General features: G+C 38.9%; 1 protein-coding gene across 1 annotated transcript; it reads right to left on the bottom strand.

Moving 5' to 3' along the window:
• Nucleotides 1-118: 118 nt before the first annotated feature.
• Nucleotides 119-17,586, bottom strand: si:dkeyp-50d11.2 (calpain-1 catalytic subunit). Its single transcript, XM_052100114.1, has 22 exons — nt 17,449-17,586; nt 16,723-16,994; nt 16,088-16,157; nt 14,719-14,837; nt 12,377-12,510; nt 12,089-12,257; nt 11,719-11,802; nt 11,552-11,637; nt 11,384-11,458; nt 6,648-6,808; nt 6,397-6,557; nt 5,728-5,739; nt 5,306-5,517; nt 3,654-3,693; nt 3,495-3,560; nt 3,362-3,419; nt 2,799-2,863; nt 2,640-2,708; nt 2,468-2,546; nt 2,250-2,366; nt 1,876-1,934; nt 119-1,170 (listed from the first exon to the last, which is right to left on the bottom strand). The coding sequence occupies exons 2-22, from the start codon at nt 16,972-16,974 to the stop codon at nt 1,144-1,146; spliced, it is 2,115 nt and encodes a 704-aa protein (XP_051956074.1). The 5' UTR covers nt 16,975-16,994; nt 17,449-17,586; the 3' UTR covers nt 119-1,143.
• Nucleotides 17,587-17,853: the final 267 nt, after the last annotated feature.

The raw sequence follows: 17,853 nt of genomic DNA, 5'->3' as shown, positions 1-17,853 counted from the left end.
AAGGCTAAAGAAGTGATCAGGTAAAGTAAGTGTTGATGTGTTATTATGGATGCAAATGTCTACCAGAGTGTGACATAACGATGTGGAGGAAGTAGAGAAAGTTGTTTTGGCAGCTTGGTTTTAACAAATGCTTTTTTTTTTTTTTTCAATGAGGAGGAAGTTTTGAGTTCTGAAACTTGCAGTTATGTTTTTATAGTACAATGACCGTTTGTATATCAAAAGATCAAAGGATCAAAGAAATCTGATTACTCATGTCATGACCCCTTTAAAGGGATAGTTCACCTTAGTCTCAATACACTTTCATTGTATGTAAAAAAGATGCAATGAACGCAAATGGTTACTGAGGCTTCTGCCTAACATATTTTGTGCTCCACAGAAGAAATAAAGTTATAAGAGTTGGGTGAGTAATAACATTGGTGAGCAAGGCTGGACTGGGAAGAGAAATCGGTCTGGGATTTTACATAGTAACTGGCCCAAAAGCTGTTCGGCGCCGTTTTGTGGTCCGTTTCACATAACGCGGCAGCACATTTTAGCTTATCGTGTCCCATGTTTCGCGGTGACCCACCTGCCCACTCGGTTCTCACGATGGCCAGTCCACCCCGATCGTGTGTCGGCCAACTGGGAAAATGCCCAGTGTGCTAGATTACCAGTCCAGCCCTGTTGGTGAGTAAACGACAACAGAATGTCCATTTTCACTTGAACTATCCCTTTAACACTTTCTACACTGACAAATCAACTACATTGATACTACAAGTAAAAATTTATTTGGCTCAGATATATTAAGTTTGGCCTAACTGCTGCTTGCTTGCATGCATGCAAACTTTATGGCAGTTTCTTCCTTTCAAACAAGAGAAAGCAATGAAATGAGGTTCAGTGCCTTTTCTGGGATTATTGGGTAATTCATGTATGCTTACATTTCCTGCCCTCAAAATATTAAGTTAAAAGTGCGACCAATTCACTAAGGGACAAAAACATGCTCAGCAATTTCAAGTATTTATTGCATATCATGCTTTATACCTGATAGTATGAGGGCTATAATGCCTGCCCTTACGCACCCACTGCATAAATACTACCTAGGTGACAGGAGTCACTTAGTAAATTAGCTTAGGAACAAAGCAAGCAAAGAAGAGAAGGGATTTCCATCTAAGTAAACATAGTGAGGGTGATCCACTATAAGAAGAGAGGGAGAAAACAAGAGCAATAAGGGAGAGAAGATGTTGTAAACATACAATACTTGGCAACAGGAAGGAAAGCATATGGAAAGCATATGTTAGTTCATTTTCTCATTACTAATGACCAGTTAAAGGAATCTTCTGGGTTCAATACATATTAAACTCAATCAAAAGAATGGCATAATATTGATTACCGCAAAAATATATTTTAACTTGCCCCTCCTTTTCTGGGTTCCAGTGAGGTTCGTACAATGGCCAATTTTTGAACATTTAAATATTCACTTTTTCCATGTATAGCCACAAGACATTTACAATATGCATGTAAACATGATTTTAGTGTTATAAAAATCACTTACAAACCTCTTAAGTGTAAAGTTATAGCCAATTTTACAACTTCGTTGCCATGACAATGTAATGTCAACATACCCTAAAATGACTGTAAAAATGTAAACATTACAGCTCAAATAATACACAAGTTTTAACAGATTAATGCTTCAGCCTTGAAACCCCTCCAAAATTTGCCACCTTCACTTCCATTGTAAGTGATTCACTGTAATCTCGATTTCTTTTTATTTATTTTTTATAAAGAAAATGAGGGATGAGTTGAAATACTTTTTGTGGAAATCATTATTATGCCACAAATGCTGTAGTTTGAGCTAAACTTGTATTGAACCCAGAGTATTCCTTGAAGAGTAAGACCAACCTGGGTGAAGCTAAAGAAAACCACTCCATCTTTGTCGGTGTCCATTGTTTTAAATGTTTCTGTTAGGAATAAAAAAGATTGTTTTAATTTAAAATACTTTCTTTAAATGACCTCTAAACAAATCTAGCTCCTTTATAAAATATTTATTTTGTTAATGCACCACTGAAATTGTACAGATTACAGTAATTACACTGTAAGTTCTGTACGTTATTATGACTTTTCAGAGTTTCAACTCAAAGTGTTTGTCTAAAGCACAATCAACTTAACACTGTAGATTGTAACATTTGCAACATTGGATTTTAGTTGACAGTGTACCGTAATAGGACTGAAAAATGTAAAAGTGAAAGAGTGTATTTTCTTCTTGGTACACTCACTGAACATAGTCTCCAGTCGGATCAGACAGGCCACAAAGTTGTCGAAGTCAACGTTCAGGTCTGGCTTTGCATAACGTAGGATTATTAGCTGGAAAAGGTTGTTGGTCAACTTGAAGCCTTAAAGGTTGATGCAATACATTAATGTCTTCATTAAAAAAAAAATCATTCACCGATTATTAATGTTGTGTACCTTAAAGTGTGCTGTATGTGGAGATTACCTGCTGATTCTAGTGCCAAGCGCATTTCATAAGAACTCATTGTGCCAGACTTGTCCAAGTCAAACTCCCTAAACACAGCCTAGAGGTATATTAAATAGAAAGCTTCAACATCGATATCTATTTCTCGCTATATACATACACCATAGAGCATGCATAAAATGTATCCACTGACAAGATATCGTTTGATCTTCTCCCAGAGCACATGGAAGTCTATTAGTCCCAGCTTCCCAACACCAGTTGACTTTATGGCAAGTCAAGGCTTGACCAAGACAGAAAATACTGAGAAATAATTATGTTGAACATGCTTGATTATTGAACCTTTAAAGGATACATCCATAAGATTTATCATCCCTCGACAGGCCTCTTTGCCAAAACCGTCTGTCTTTATATCTTTATCTGTAAGAAGCACATTATAAAGCTTATTCTAAACTTTATTTGGCTCATTTAAAATAAATATTGCAGGTTAAATATAACATAGTCTATTGACAAAATATAGTATGAGGCATGCTGTCATTTACCACAGAAAATTGTGCAAATTTAAAGTACTCTTTCAGCTGGAGTCATGACCATGTAAACTTAAAAATTCTACTTTTATACCCTTTGGTACACATGCCCCATCAGCTTCTATTCTAAGTGCATTATTATAGATATGTTTTTCCTTTGTTTTTACAAGCTGAGGGACTAGTCAAAGTTATATATTGTGGTAAACAGCAGCTTGCCACCAATGTCAGTCAAGCTTGTGATGTATTTATCGAAGGAATATTCATTTAATTAATGCTAATAATCCACTACAAGTTCTGCATTAAAATTGGCTAAAGGTGCATTATTATGTTACATCACTGTAAGCTGGTACCAATGTGAAATCTGCTTTATGGCCTCCATAAGCACACTCACGTTTGCCAACAACCCGGTTTAGAATCATCTGGAGTTTGGACACATTGATTTCCATTTCCTGTAGGCCAGAGTGAGAGTCAATCTAAGGCTGTTAGGTATTACAGTAACTCATTAACTTCCTCCCACTTCTTACCGGCCCTGCCAGTTTTGCAAAGAGTGCCTTGAAGCCCTCATCAATGTCCCTTTCTTGGAGCACAGGCTGCAACGGAAACAGCCATTCAGAAACAAAACTTCACAGGATACATTTGTGTAGGCTTTTTTTTTATAAAAATAAATAAATAAAAACACTCACCTCCTCTGGCAAGTCTGCAGAAAGTTCCTCATCTAACTCCCTATAGTGAAAAAACAAATTGCAATACAGCTTAATTTTTTCTCCGTTCCTCCTTTATTTTTGGTAACACTTTAGAATAACTTTTTTTTATAATAAATTTTTAATAAGTCATTAATTCTGTACATGTTACACAAAAACTCAGTTCTTATGCAATGTATACATACATGGGCTTGTTTATGATTTCTGAGGCCCCAATTTAGAATTATTTTGCTTAACAAATTACATAAAATTGATTTTAAATAATAATTTTACATTCTTCCTATCAGCCATTGTAGCAAGTAAATTCTAAATGTTTAATGAAAAAAAAAATCTAGTTAAAGATAATCCAGTTTTTCCACAATACAGTAAAAAAAACAATAATAACCTACATATATTTTTACAAAACCTGTGCAAAACCTACTACTTCAATCACTAACATTTTGGAATTCAGTTGTCATTTATTATTATAACTCAACAATTATTTATTGTTGCCCAGTTAGTAATTATAATATGATACAGTATTATTATTATAACTTTGAGGATTTGTTGTATACAATACTAATATATTCCTGTCTTATTTACTTTTTTCACCAGGAGGCTGCAGTGTATTGTTCAACATGTTGCAAAAGGCTGTATTTTATGTAAGCATCATAAGCAACATTCGTGTCAGTATTGTCACAGTAAACATACAAGGCACGACGGAACCTCAGCACACTAGACCGGGAGAAAAAAAAAAACAACCGTTTATCAAGTGCTTGTTTATCACTTTGCTTGGTGCAGAACAATCTAGTTAAACGTTGTAACAGTCATCTCTTTGCAGCCTGAACTGGTTCAGAATCTTTGTGACACCTGTGCTAAAAACAATCTAGATGCAGCACAACGAATGAAACAGAGCACAAGTGTCTCGACGTGCGTTTTTGAGACCAGATTATCTTTTTAACTTGACACAGAGTCGAAAAAGTGCTGGTCTTGAGTGAGACACTGAAGAAATAACGAGACGTGGTGCAGCATGTATGGACATTAGTCCAATGCGTTTTTACAAAGAAAAACAATGGAAGAGCAGACAAATGCAAAAACACATTCGGTGTGAACACATTCGTTTCCACATATGTGAACAAGAGCAAATTGGCGAAAAAGTTCGGAAAAACTGTATATTTTTTCAAAAAAAACAAACTCAAAGTCCTAATTGAAAAACTGACTAAAAAACCCGGTTGACCTCTAACATGAACCGCTCTAAGAGCGCGGACAACAGCGTATTCACACGTGTACCCAAACCAACATGTCACCCCTTAAGCTTTGTTTGCTGAGCTTTCTTACCCCGGTAATGTCACAAAATTACTTATTCAATTTGTGACCTAAAAATAGTGCAGAATCTTAAAAAATTGTATTCATTTTGTCAGAACATTTCTTTGGTTTAACATTTTCTAAATCCTACAACATCCTTTTTAGTTACAGGTTTAAATACAAATTTAAATATCTGATTTGAAACCCAGTTCAGTGTGGTGTCAGACTTTGTACCTTTGATAAAACATGGCTGATATTTTCACATATTATTTATTTCTAACCATATGAATGTATACAATACTCTGTTAAACATTATATGGTGTAACATTTACTCGCAAATGCTCACTCACTGGGAGTCAGCAGCCTTTTCTGAGAAGACCCTCAGCACAAAGTCTCCTTCTTTCTGGGGCTCAAAGGTGGAGGGGACGATGATATATTCCCCAGCAGGCAAGCAGAAACGTGAGCTTACCTCCCGCAGGTTGATGAAGAGCTCGGAGCGGGCACTGGATGTGTGGTTGAGAAAAAAATCACGCTTCAGGTGCACACCCACCCGACCCAGGTACTGACAGGGAGGAAGATTCATATTGTATCACAAAACACACTATGTATGGCATGAGCATATGCAAAATGTGCAGGATCTGTCAGTGTTACACACTCTGAACTAAATCAATCTACAGATCAGTTTAAGGCACTAACCTGACAGAAAACAATCGATTTACTGAGGTTTAACAATAACTGATGAGTTTCATTAATCTGGAATCACATCTCATACCTCTTCAGGGACCTGCAAGATTCAGAAATAACATTTACTGTAGGTAGATGGGAAGATTCAAAACGATTCAGAAAACATTCATAATGAATAATAAATGTGCAACTATTTTCTAAAATAGTTCTAATCTATGTAGTCCTGAAAGATCATTTGCATTTTGGAGCCATAGGTGTCCTCTGGAAGTTCTAATGGGGTTTTAGAATAGTGGATTTTCATGTATAAGTAAGGTCTGTGGTTAACATTACTTAAGAGACTTTTCCTTGTTGTTCTACAATATAAATCACACAGTCATTCCTTAAGTGTGAATTTTGAAACTGTTGTGTTCTTTAAAATGGCATGTTGTTAACAAGGTCATATACTGAATAAAGACTACAATGGTTGTCCGTTTAATGACACCTCTTTTGTCAAGCACATAAACAGTTTCATCAGACAACTATTGTAGGCCATAGCAACTCTTTGTGTAATTTATGTTGTACAACAAAACATAAAAGTCTTTTCAAGTAATATTTAGAAATCTCTGAGGAAATCAGTGGCAAATTACTGTAGCCTTCTGGGATGGCCTTTACATTCTAGACTTGTAAAAAGCATCTGAAATCTAATTAATGAATTTCTTAGTTTGATTTTTCTTCAATGCCGTAATATTACTTGGGACCACACCAAATTATTTCCTACCTCATAGATGGCATATCCAATCGTTTCCATGTCTTTGCCCTCACGACGCAACATACGGCGATTTTTCTGCATCAGTGCCACAAGGAAAGTGCAGCCATCTTGACTCTCAGTATCTGGTTCCTTCAAAGCTATTTTAAATTGGGGATTGATCCAAAATGTTGCTGTGTAGAGAGGCAGAGTTTAACATGAGAGCTTAGCCTCTCATGTCTCCTAAGAAGTATCCTAAAGACTTTTGGTCAAACAAAACATACCTGGGTAGTTCCTGCAGCCACCAGCAGTGCTGCCTCTTCTCCATTCACCAGGGTACAGTGCTGTGTTCCACTTCTTCGCCTCGCTGCTCTGTAGTGCATCCGCTGTCAGGTTGCAGATCTCCAGCCTGCTGAACTCACGCATGAAGTCACTGAATGACATCCTGTGTGATTGTGAGAAAGCAGGCATTTATCACAGAGCATAATCCCTTTAAATATTGACATATATTAAAAGAATATTCCAGGTAAATGACAATGTTAACACCAGTGTTGGGTGTAATCCGATTACAAAGATATTAGTTACTGTAATGTAATTACTTGCATTCAAAAATTGTGCACAGCATTACATTTGAACTTACAGTTACTGACTTTCAAATTAACTTTCAAAAAGTTGGGTTACACATATTTCTAAATATTTATGAACAATTCATTTAAAACATCAATTATGTTCATATGTATGTCTGTTTGTGTTTTTGTGACAGCTGAGAGGCATATAGGCATTATTATAAATGCAACAAAAAGTAAAGTAATTATTAATGTGATAATTTTTCAATTAAATAATCAGTAAAGTAATCTGATTGCAATTTTCAGGTAAGTAATTAGTGATCTGTAATGGATTACTTTTTAAGTTACTTACCCAATACTTGGTAACACTTTAGAATAAGGTCCCATTACACCATTGTAAACATGAACTATTATATAGGAATATTCCAGTTTCAATATGTTAATCTCAAGTTAAGCTCAATCGACAGCATTTGTGGCAAAATGTTGATTAGGCTACCACAAAAATTTATTTTGAATTGTCCCTCTCTTCTATCTTAAAAAAAGCAAAGATCTGGGTTACAGTGAGGCACTTATCAATTGAAGGATATATTTATTTCTTTGCTAACTGACAACATGTCACAAATATAGTTTATGGTTTTACAAGAATATTCCTTTAACGGTCATATTGGTGCCATAAATTTGCAAGTACTCGCTGCAGACTGTAGCGCGATGACGTAGTGCAGGGCTATTCAATTGGCGGCCCGCGGGCCACATGCGGCCCGATAACAGCCTCCAAATGGCCCAGCCCGTGGTCCCGCCAAAAACGCACCCCCCACATAAATTCATAAAGTAGTACAGACCACGTTGCCCGTAACACGCAAACAATACAGAGCGTGCTGGTAGTAGCCTAGATTATTTTCAATATGTCTTTCTCAACACTGAAACGTAAAATTGCCAATGAAAACCGTCAGTTTAACTCTGCTTGGACTGAAAAATACTTGTTTATTTTACCGCCACATCCAAACGCGAAACCGATGTGTTTAATTTGTAATGAGTGCGTTGCAGTACTTAAAGATTACAATGTGCGGAGGCACCACGTTGAGAAACACCAGACTTTCCGCACCAATTTCCACGAGGGATCTCAAGAGAGGGCTGCAAAAGTGCAGAGTTTGATTGCATCTTACGACCATAATGACGTGAGGTGGCTGTCCAAAGGCAAAGCACTGGAACGTTTCTGTGGTCTCAGCGAGGAGATCGTAACTTTCCTCCGCAGCAGCAAGCAAAAGAAGGCAGAAGCGCACTTGAGTCGCATACTGGATGACAACTTCATGGCCGATGTTTGCTTTCTGAGCGACGTATTCAAACACCTGAATGATCTAAATTTGGCACTACAAGGCAGAGACAAAACTGTCATTGACCTTGGAACAGATGCGCGCATTCCAAGTTAAACTGGACCTTTTTGCAACTGATTTGAGCACAGGCCGAATGCTGCATTTTCCGACACTCCGCAAGCGCATCTCATCCCCCGCACAAATCACGGATGTGATGACAGATTTCATTGCGAGGTTGAAAAATAACTTTGCTGGTCGATTGGATGGACTTGTTCTGCCCACAGAGGTGGCCGTTTTTGTCAGAGACCCGTTCACGGTTGCAATAGAAGGGGACTTATCCGCCAGAGCAAAGCAAGTGGTTCGAGGGACAATTTGAACTTGAACTTGCTGACATGCAATCATCTGTTACCATGGCACAGGAGCTTCGTACTAACGGACCTGCAGTGTTTTGGACTGATGTCAACGTACATCAGTTCCCTAACATTAAGAAAGTAGCGATCGTCATGCTCAGTATGTTTGGATCAACATACACATGTGAGTCAAGTTTTTCACACATGAACTCCATAAAAAGTAACTCTCGTTGTTCCCTGACTGACCGTACTCTCCACCAATGCCTTCGGATTGCATTGACAACTTACGAGCCTAAAGTCACTGCTCTCGTTCAAAACAAAAATGTCACTTCTCCCACTAAGTCAGCAGGTTAACTGTAGCCTACATCAATATAATGTGGGATGAGTAGCAAAGGCATACCTAATCACAAATGTGTTGATTTTATATGTTCCCGCAATATGTGCAGTAGTAAACCTTATTTACATGTGTTAGTTATAGTTGTGAATACCGTGCACTTTTTATTTTATGCACTTTAAGATGTTCCTGGGTCAAATGTGATCAAGATGTTTATTTTGTTTCAAAAGGAAACGTAATGTTATTGCTAATGTGAATAGCCTACTACTGTGCACTATTTTGTTTTTAGCACTTTGTGATCAGATAGGTCAGATATGTAGCCTAGGTAGGCGTAGGCAAGAGGTGCCTAGGTCATTTTTATTTTTTCATTTGTAAGTGGAAAAAGAAGGGGCTACCTCAGATTCTGTTCAGTTAGCTCTTTCATTGTTTTAATGCACATTTTGCTGTGCAAACTGACCAAAGTTAAAAGAGAAACGATGAATAAACCTTACATGTTTTTCAACAAATTTGTTTGTGTTAGTTTTAAAACATTTTCATTACGACCTGCTTCGCCACTGAAATAACTGGCCCAGTTAACCTTCTTGGTTTGAAAATCTGGCCCAACTGAATTTGTAATTGAATAGCCCTGACGTAGTGGAACTTATCCCTTACATGGTGGATTTTAGTGACATAGTGGATGTTTTAATGCGCATGGGTATGTTTTGTTTTATTACTGTAGCATACTTAACAGTGATTAATATAGTATATATAATACTCCAAATTCACTTTAATTTCACTTTTGTGTACTTCCAAATATGTTTGGTCACTACATGTGTTAAAATACAAATAATTAACCCCATGGCATGTGTATTTTACAGAATGTACAGTGAAGGAGATGTTAAAATGAGGAGCACATTATAGTGAGTAGTATGAGTATATTTCTTAACTTATTTTTTTTTCTGTGGGTGAAGAGGAAAAACAAGATGTTACAAAAACCATGGTTATGACCATTTTTAAAAGCTAAGCACATGTAATGAACTAACATACAACAAAAACTCATTCCCACTCAAATATTAATAGCCAACCAACACTCCATAAACATCAACAAAACCCAAGCTTCTTCATGCAGAATCATGCAAATTAAAGAAACAAAATCAAAAATCACATCAAATATATAACCGGTTTACCAGAAAACCTACTCCAAACCAAATGAATTCCAGAGCAAACATAAACCCCATACAAATGAAAAGTTCACGTGTTTCGAAGCATCGAGAGTATGGAGGTTGGCTGACATGAGGCTGGGAAGGTATAGACTAACAAACAAACAAAAACATCAAACGCCCCACGAGCCATTCCCGTTTACAACAACCATTAAAGATACCAGCGCTGGAGGCATACAGCGCGCACATACAAGGACGGGCCAGCGAGGAAATGAAACACACAAAAAACACAAGAAGAACAGCGATCAACTTAAACCTGAAACACAGCTATCTCCATATTTAACTGCCAAGATTAAATGAGATTGGGCGTGACCAATGGCCAACCAGACCACCCACAATGTTTGAATCTGCTCACCCAAATCATGTCCATGCAAAAGCAAACAATGAAGCGCTATCGGACAGCACGCTTCAATGCATAAAAGCGGACCCCATCTCAATGTCTCCTTTCGGTGCCTGCTTAAAAACCTTCTCATTGCCTAACAGGCCACGCCCTCTACTGGTAACCACCTCACCGTCTACATATATATAAGCTATAAAAGGTCTCCAAAGTTACAAAGCACAAAGTCCACATCAAAGGGAGTTAGGCTCTCCCACAGAAAACACTGCTCCTGAACTGCCTGAAAGACTGGTTAGCAGTACAGCCATTACTTCTGTGACTTAGCTATGTTACTATGTAAAACATTTGCATAATGTACACCTAAGGGCTAATTCGGCTGTGGTAAGGTGCGTTACATTTCCAACACATGCTCTAAGTGGTTGACCAATCACAACAGACTGGGCCAGCTGACCAATCAGAGCAGACTGCGCTTTTCGAAAAGGGGGGCTTTAAAGAGACAGGAGCTAAAACAGATCATTTCAGACAGAGGGTGAAAAGAGGTGCTCCAGCAATGTACAGTATGAGAAAAATATTGAGACATTTTTTTGAACATTAAAGCATGTAAACCTATTCTAGTAGACCCCCAAAATAAAATTATGAACCTGTAAATGGGCATAATATGGGCTCTTTAAACAAATGTCTCAGTGTAATACTTAATACTAAGTAATAATGTACTCAGTGTAACAAATAAAAAACAAAACATCCACTACATCACCAAAATCTGCTAAGCAGAGGATTAGATCCTCAACGTCATCGTGCTACAGTCCGCAGCAAGGAACCTCTCACTATTGCTCTAAATATTTCTATTTGATTTCCCAACTATTTAGAAGCTAAGTGAGGAACAGATCACATTATTACAACAAGAATACTGTTAGAGAAATGTACCAGAATTCTCCATCCTCTCTGCAACTGTGCAGCCGGGACCTGACCGACGGGTCGATTTCACGCCACTCTCTTGCACTAAATGGGGCATACAGTGTTAGGAATCCTGTCAGCATTCAATTTATTATTATTGGAATAGCCCCCCACTCCTCCCAATCCAATCGTTCTCACTCATCACTCCAGGCTCCCGTCCACTCCACCTCTCCCCAGGGGTTTCTGATGTGCACCAGCTTTGTGAGGTTTCCTCTGTACTCCACCTGACCAACAGATTTACATCTGCCAATAATGATTCATTTATAATTGGTTGTGTAATTGGTCCTCAATCAAACTGCACTCACCTCCTCGACTCCAGTAATGGAGTAGGCATGGCCTTTCACCAGTTTTTTAAAGGTGACTGCCTCCATGTCAAAGAAACTTGTAATCTGAGAGGTAAAACAGAATCCAACTGTAGATAAATAATTTATATAACATTTCCTATTATGTCTAAACATGTGAATATTTTGATGTATACTAGGCCTGGGCATTATGTTGTGTGTGAGGTAGAGATTTAGCTAAATATTATATTATCCAAAAATATAAACATATCCTAAAAAAGTAACTATATTGTGATTTAGATCATTACTGTTACTGTGATATAGATTAACTCATACATATTAGAATAGATTTAATACCGCCCATCCCTAGTGCATACTGTGCCCGAGCACTAACATCTATAGAGCAGCCCATGAGGGAGCCTCTCTCCACAGCCCTTTTGATGATGCTGAAGAGGTTGGGTGGAGCTTTTTTCAGCTCATACATCTCCGTCACGCCACCGGTGAAGTCCTCAAACCCTTCAGATGTGCAGCCCCCAGAGAGAGCCTCATAGCAGCCATTCAACCTGTCACATACATACTATAACAATGTACTTTTTATGCAGGCAAAACTTCTTTTGATCTGAAGACAACTTGTGAAAGTGTATGACTGGAGCTTAGATCATCATCTTCTCCATCCTCTTACTTTGCATAAGCCTTCTCTACCAGAGCGCTCCAGAACTCTGCTCCCTCAGCAGAATGGACAAACAGGAGCTTTCCATCTCTGACAGGCAGCCTGTCGTCAATCACCACATCCACCCAGTCCCCGAACTGCCAGAACTAGAAAATCCAATAGAAAACACAAGACAGAACTTTTGTTGTTGATGAAATGCTGGGCTCACATCATGTCTTAATAATTGCAATTACAAGATGACAACTAAAAGATTGCACTGAGGGGCTCTTTATTTCCTTGAACTCATACATTATTAGTTTCTACGGAAATAAGGTCTTTTAAACCTGCCTTTAAAACCAGAACAGAGTATCATACAGTATTTTTGCTATTCACTCTCGCTAAGGCTGCTATACTGCCCCACATAGGCAAAATGTGGTAATAACACCAACACTTAAACTGACAAAAGTCCCATTCTGTCTGCTCCAGCTCCCTTGGAGGTGGAGGGGCCAGCTCCCGACCGCCAGGAGGCAGAGGGGCCCGCTTCTGATCACCAGGAGTTGGCTGCTGACCGGCAGGTGACGGCTGCTTACCCTGCCACTGCCAGCGCTCGCGGCCACAGAGGCGTCATCGCTATTGCCAGTGCTCCTGGCCACGGAGGCCGTTTCCATGTCACATCAACTCCTGGTTAAGGAAATCATTAACCCCTTGCCAGTGACCACTGCCCAATCTGACCCTCGTCCTGTGGCAGCCACCTAGTCTAACCCCACCATTCAGTCTGTTCACTCCCCAGTGGTCACTGCTCAGCCGGATCACATCCTAGCGGCCACCGCTCAGCCCGTCCAGTTCCCAACAGTCGCAGCTCAGCATTTACAGTCCCCAGCGAATGCCGACCAGTCTATCCAGCCTGCATTGGCCGCTGCCCAGTTTGACCTCTGCCCAGCGGCTGTCCCTGACCTCTCTTCTATTGAGAAGCTACCTGACCTCATCCCTTCCTGAAGCCTCTGGACCCCGCTCCCTTCCTGAAGCCACCCCCTGGCCCCACCCCCTTCCTGGAGCCACTGTCCTGGTTCCCCTCACCCTCCCTCCTTTGGTTGCAACTACCAGCTCCACCCTGGTCTTTGCAATGCCCTCCTGCTCCACTGGCCTCCCTCTGGCTAGCCCCGCCCTGGTTTGTCCCACCGGTTCCGCCCTGGACTGTATCTCCCCTCCACTTTTGGACTTGTGTCTGTTTTCTTTTGTTGGACTACCCTTTTCTCTTCTGTTTTTGTTTGTTCAGGTTGGAAGTTGTCACGTGGAGAGGGGGTAGTGTCAGGCTCCCGAATCTCTGGTCAAGTTTTTATTCAGACAAACCCTGTCACCTGTTTTTGTTTTCCTGGCTAGCACATGGCTTTTGTTTATTTCTTGTTACCATGTACTTGGTCTCGTTTCTGGACCACACCCCCTTGTTTGCCTCATTATTGATTAATCAGTTTCACATGTTCTCATTATTTGCCCTTCTGACATTCCTCCCTTTATATTTTGTCTGTTACATATTTGTTTATTTCAGTTCCTTTCGTCAACACTTATGTGGATTTTCCATTCAGTTTCTAGAGTTTGTGGATTATCCTTTCGGTCTGTGTTTGATCTCGTACTTCCCCTTGCCTGTTTTGATTTTCCCCCTACCCTGCATTTTACATTATGTAAACATCAGTATTCTAAATATGCTGGTTGTATTCTATGAACCTCTGTAGCACTAATGCTCTGAGCTTTATACACATTATCTAAATGACTGAGCCTAAATGGCTACTGGCTGGTGAACAGGAGGGGAATTTGGCAAAGGGGATGTAGGTCTGACCATTCCATTTTCTTGATGAGGCATGTATAAATAGGCATTGCAGCAGACAGGGTAGGTTGACGTTTAGGGACAGTGGCTTAATGTAGATCTGCTGAGCTATAGAGAATCGAATGGAAGTTGGAGCAGATCAGTTTACACGCTTGTCTGGAAGGAAGTTTGCAGATTTTTAGGATCAGGGGGTGTGGCAGAACATTAGCCAATGGGTTCTAAATTTATGTCATTTTCAGACACATTCTAGTGTGCTTGAGGGCAGAGGATTGCCTTTATCTAAATAAAGACAAACAAAACAAAGATTTTTATAGATAATTGTCAGGTGTTAAATTAGGTTGGAAAGATTCCCAAAAAAAAAACTTATTGTCATTATATTTGTAAATCCATTCTGCTTTGCGTAAGCTCAGTACAGTTTTTGTTTGACCCAGTAAAAACCTTTAAAGTTCACTGCATTAAGCATAATAGGATGGGCAAAGTCATGAACATAAATTGTTTTTCATCTAAAGTAAAATGAAATTTCTAAAGCTCTGAAGTTTATAGTGTACAGTACCTGGAAGTGAAAGATTCCAGCATATTGCTGATGGAAACTCTGGCCGTGAGGCACCACCCGATGCAGCAAAGGTTCATTTAGCGTAAGGCAAGCTATGGCTGCCAGCAGCCAACAATCACCTAAAATCAGCATTTTAAACAAAAACATGTAGAAGACAGGAGACAAATTATATAAATCAAGTTACTGTATCAAGCATCATTACTGCTTTAAAGGGAAAGCTCACCCCAAAATGAAATTTATGTATTAATTTACTCATCCATTTGTTGTTCTGTATTGCTTTCTTTTTTTCCGTGGAATTTTAAAGGGATAGTTCACCCAAAAATGAAAATTATCTCATGATTTACTCACCCTCCGAGCATCCCAAATCTGTATGACTTTCTTTCTTCTGCAGAACACAAATTAAGATTTTCAGCAGAATATTTCAGCTCTGTAGGTCCAATGCAATTGAATGGGTGCCTAAGTTTTCAAGTTCTAAAATACACATAAAGGGAGCATAAAAGTAATCCATATGACTCCAGTGGTTAAATCCATGTCTTCAGACACATTATGGTAGGTGTGGGTGAGAAACAGATACATTTTCTATAAATTTTTTATTATAAATTCTCCCCCCTGCCCAGTAGGTAACGAAATGCACAAATAATGTAAATCATCAAAAACAGAAGAAGGAGAATGTAAATATTGAACTGTTTCTCACCCACACCTACCATATTGTGTCTGAAGATATGGATTTAACCACCAGTGTGGTCTGGAGTACTTTTATGTGCACTTATGTGGATTTTGGAGCTTCCCATTTTTGGCAACCATTCACTTACATTGTATGGACCAAAAGAGCAGAGAAATTATTCTAAAAAGCATGTGTTCTGCAGATGAAAGAAAGTCATTCACATCTTGGATGGCATGAGGGTGTATAAATTATAAGAGCATTTTCATTTTTTGTTGAACTAACCCTTTAAAGGGGATGTTAGGCAGAATGATAGCTTCAGTCACTATTTACTTAAATTGTCTGAAAAAAATAATAAAAAAGATGCAATGAAAGTCAATGGTGATGTCATTCTCCCTTACATATCCTTTAGTGTTCCATAGATAGAAAAAAAAAGTCATACAGTTTTTGGAAAAAACGAATACCATAGAATTGTAATTTTTGGGCTAACTGTCCCTATAACCATGTAATCAACTTTTATCTAGTATCCTTGTACATTGCTATAATAACCAAAGTTATCATAGCAAAGACACTTGCACAATCTTATGAGTCATCCTGTTGGCAAAACATGCATTTCATTGAGGGTTTTTTTTGTGTCTGATATAGTGCATGCTTGTCTTACCTATTTCTTATTTTCTTTCTGTTTCAGACTTTTCATGCTTGTTTTACCTAAAGCTCCTTGGCAGATGTCTGTGCGTGTGGCCCCATCTATGATAAAGTGCGGGTCAGAGCAGAACTCCTGGGGTACACAGGAGTACCTATGAGTTAGACGGGGCATAGGGAACATCTCTGCTTATTGATACATAATAACCAGATGATAATCAATTCAGTTTCAGTGTGTCATAGCATCTTGCAAGTAAAAGAGACAAGGAGACGCAAAAGATGATGCAAAAGTATGTGAGCAAGGACATTACTTTATACATTTATTTTAAATTGATACATTTTAGGTTTTTGATCTTGGTAGGTAGGGTTTAGGGTCAGGGTATATTCTGGCAAACCGTTTGCCAATCACGTCTAGCAATCGGCAAAGCAAAATGTGGCACACGCCATTTACCACCAGCGATGGGTAACTCGCAAAGCACGATGTTCCTTCCCGTTTTCCCAGCACGACACCATAGAACGGCATAAAGAGGGGTGAGAAGTAAGAGGCGGGGCACCAGTTAAAACATTTCAAAATTAAAGTTCACGCAAACAGGTATTATTAATACGTGATTGGCAAACGGTTTGCCAGAATATACCCTGACCGTTTATAGATTAACCCACTACAGACTTTCAGTCATTTATTTATGTGTCTGTGATCTCACCGTGGGCCTCATCCAGCAAACACCTTTCGTTTTAGCAGAGCCTGGACCGAGCTCCTTAAATCCTAAAGAAGACAGCTGGGCTGGGAATGTTTCATCTTCAAACAGACATCCACTCTGAAGGCAGTGGGCACGCAAGGATTCAAAATCTTGGCCCAAGAATTTCAGGGCCATATGGTTCTGGCCAGCTCCATCATTCCGGTCCCATTCGCTCCTCAAACGGGCAGCAACTCCCGTCGCACAAATAGGCTCCATCCAGATCAAACAAACTTCAACTATATATTAAACAATGATGGGACCAAATGTATAAAATTTTAAGAATTGTCCATTGACGAAACCATATTAATAAACCACTAATCTGAAAACTAAAGACAGACCAAGACTATATCTCAGTGCATCATGCATCACATTACAACAAATTCTAAAGCAAAAACCTTTGATAAAATGCAGAATAATAATCAATTCATAATCTGTCCAAGTAGAACTATACCAGAAATTAAAAATTTAGATGAAATGTCATGTGATTTTGCAAGCACGCGAGAAGTGAAACCTGAAGGAGAAATCAAAGTAACATACTCTTCCACCAATTATGTGTATATGGTTAGGGTTAAATATAGCATACAGCTACTGTTGTTGCAAACTAATAAGCTTCATGAAACCTGTCCAAACAATTATGCAATATTAAAATACAAACTTTGTTGCCTTATATGAAGTGTAAAGCGATTGTACCTTTAACTACAATGCAACACTCCAAGTCCGGTTATAACTGTCCTTGCAGTGAGTTCCTGTTCAGATATCATACGGTATATAAAGCTGTAAGTGACTGTGCAGCGTTTGGGAGTGTGCAATGGTCCCAAAGTGCTACTGGATCATGCGTAACTATTTCTAAAGAGACAAAACAATGATATTCCTCTAGGGGGCGAACAGAGGCTCGAAAGCAGAATCCCCCATTGAGCCGCATTTTAATTTCAGGACGTTGTTTTATCTTACTGGATACATTTATCCGCTAAAATATATATCCGTTTAAAGTCTACTAATTACATGGATTGGTACCTAAAATACAAATATAAATCTGCTGGGGCAATCGCTTTGAAATTACGCTTTCAAAAGTAATTTGGAGTAATTACAAACAAC

This window comes from Xyrauchen texanus, chromosome 31 (assembly GCF_025860055.1).
Source record: "Xyrauchen texanus isolate HMW12.3.18 chromosome 31, RBS_HiC_50CHRs, whole genome shotgun sequence".
Classification (NCBI taxonomy): Eukaryota; Metazoa; Chordata; class Actinopteri; order Cypriniformes; family Catostomidae; genus Xyrauchen; species Xyrauchen texanus.
The sequence above is the reverse complement of the archived record's forward strand: the minus strand, read 5'-3'. Positions and strand labels throughout refer to the sequence as shown.

What these genes read in the sequence shown, in the direction of transcription:
- si:dkeyp-50d11.2 (XM_052100114.1), bottom strand. Translation starts at nt 16,974, where the DNA reads ATGGAGCCTATTTGTGCGACGGGAGTTGCTGCCCGTTTGAGGAGCGAA. An exon ending in CTGCAGACTTGCCAGAGGAG is followed by an intron (nt 3,561 to 3,653) that starts GTGAGTGTTTTT and finishes TTTCCGTTGCAG; the next exon opens with CCTGTGCTCCAAGAAAGGGA. An exon ending in TTTTCTTTAGCTTCACCCAG is followed by an intron (nt 1,171 to 1,875) that starts GTTGGTCTTACT and finishes CTCTTCTTATAG; the next exon opens with TGGATCACCCTCACTATGTT.